The sequence below is a fragment of the Lynx rufus genome, unplaced genomic scaffold (assembly GCF_022079265.1).
Source record: "Lynx rufus isolate CCGP_SWC_20201006 ecotype Redwood Valley unplaced genomic scaffold, mLynRuf1.p SCAF_10, whole genome shotgun sequence".
Taxonomy (NCBI): domain Eukaryota; kingdom Metazoa; phylum Chordata; class Mammalia; order Carnivora; family Felidae; genus Lynx; species Lynx rufus.
Window position 1 is genome coordinate 81,699,888 of NW_025814824.1, and position 2,060 is coordinate 81,701,947.

General features: G+C 42.4%; 1 protein-coding gene across 1 annotated transcript; it reads left to right on the forward strand.

The window, feature by feature from the left end:
- The first annotated feature begins 823 nt into the window (after positions 1–823).
- Positions 824–1,780, forward strand: LOC124524630 (olfactory receptor 50-like). The gene has a single exon (XM_047096978.1). It carries the CDS (start codon positions 839–841, stop codon positions 1,778–1,780), a length of 942 nt encoding a protein of 313 aa, XP_046952934.1. The 5' UTR covers positions 824–838.
- The last annotated feature ends 280 nt before the right edge of the window (positions 1,781–2,060 follow it).

The window sequence follows — 2,060 nt, forward strand, 5'->3', positions numbered from 1 at the left end:
GTTATTCTTTGGCAGATCCAGGATATAACTGGAAAAGCTGAAGTATTTTCTGGCATTCTGAGAACTGGAATAAGAATTATCTGGTTAGAACTCAGGGAATAAGGTGAGAATTTGGAAGAGAAATGGACTCTTTTCCTCCACATTCCATGAAAATTTCTTTAGCAAGAGTGATGGTAGACAGAAAATGTTGAGGGGTAGGAAGGAATTTTCGTAAAGAACAGACTGATGGCTATATTACAAGTGTGTCATTAGATCTATGTTATTGACAAAAATTCTTGTCCTTAAATCCCTTGCCTTGACTAGTTGCACATATGTTTCCACCAAGCCTCCAGATCTTGATTTCTGGGAGATCCAGGGCAGACCACTGAGTTGCCTTATCTTGATCCAATCCATGGAAATAAAATATTAGCCAAATCACATGTGAGAGGCATGGGGAAGGTTAAGAAATGCCAAAAGACCAAATGGAGACCCTCCACTAGGATTTCTCAAAGCTTACTGATTTAGCCTTGCACCCTAATTTCCTAATCTCAGATTTCTATCATGAACTCCTGGAATCCTCAAGTTAGAATCTGACATGGTTTGACCATCATTCTGATGTTTGAAGGATTCTCCAAAAGAGACTGTTGGTTTCTAGGTGAACACATAATATCCGATGTCAGACCATCACTAGCCCATTAGTGGGGCAAACAGTGTGAGTTATTGAGGTTAAAATTCATGTACTAATTCAAAACCATGTTTCCATAATGTGATAGTCACAATGATTTCTCATTCTTTCACATTCCCATCTCCACCCCCCCCCCCCCCGCTCCACCTATCTCCAGCAAAAGAGAAAGAGAGCATGAAGAAGGATAATCAGAGCAGTGTGTCTGAGTTCCTCCTCTTGGGGCTCCCCATGTGGACAGAGAAGCAAGGCATATACTACACTCTTTTCCTGGCCATGTACCTGACCACAGTGCTGGGGAATCTGCTCACCATGCTGCTTATCAGGCTGGACTCTCGCCTCCACACCCCCATGTATTTCTTCCTCAGCCACTTGGCCTTCACTGACATCTCTTTCTCATCAGTCACAGCTCCAAAGATGCTCATGAACATGCAAACACAGAGTCAATCCATCTCATATGCTGGATGCATTTCCCAGCTGTATTTCTTCTTATGTTGGGGGGATCTTGACAACTTCCTTCTCACATCAATGGCATATGACAGGTACGTGGCCATCTGTCACCCCCTCCACTACACCATCATCATGAGTCAGAACTTGTGTTTCCTGCTAGTAATTGTGTCCTGGGTCCTCTCCTGTGCTAGTGCCCTTTTGCACACCCTCCTCCTGACTCGTCTCTCTTTCCGTGGAGACAATGCTCTCCCCCACTTCTTCTGTGACCTCTCTGCCTTACTTAAGCTCTCCAGCTCAGATACCACAGTCAATGAGCTGGTTATCTTCACTGTAGGAGTGGTGGTCATTACCCTGCCATTAATATGCATCCTGGTCTCTTATGGCCACATTGGAGCCACTATTCTGAAGGTCCCCTTGACCAAGGGAATCTGTAAAGCTCTGTCCACATGCTGTTCTCACCTTTCTGTGGTGTCTCTGTACTATGGAGCAATTATTGGACTGTACTTCTTTCCCTCATCCGATAACTCCAATGACAAGGATGTCATTGTGGCTGTATTGTACACTCTGGTCACTCCCATGCTAAATCCCTTTATCTACAGTCTGAGAAATCGAGATATGGAAGGAGCGCTAGGACATCTACTCAATAAAGGACTATTTTCACCATGTTGAGCACTGTTTTTCCTACTAATTGAATATAAGCATGCAATGTGAATATCCTTTCTTTGAATAGTTGCTTTTTAGTGAATCTTGATGTGGCACTTTCTTCAGTCTCTTTTTCAGCTTTGACTTAGTTTTCTTCTCTGTTTAGTTTCTTTGTTCATTTCAGAGTCATAGGAAAAAAAACATATCTACACGACCATCTTTTCTTAAATGTTTTTTTTTCTTCTTTTTCATATGGTATCCCCTGATCTACACTCATTTTAAATGTTTATGCAGTCGTAGCTTTCAT

Bases quoted from the DNA above. Each gene is read 5' to 3' on its own strand.
- LOC124524630 (XM_047096978.1), top strand. From the start codon at position 839: ATGAAGAAGGATAATCAGAGCAGTGTGTCTGAGTTCCTCCTCTTGGGG.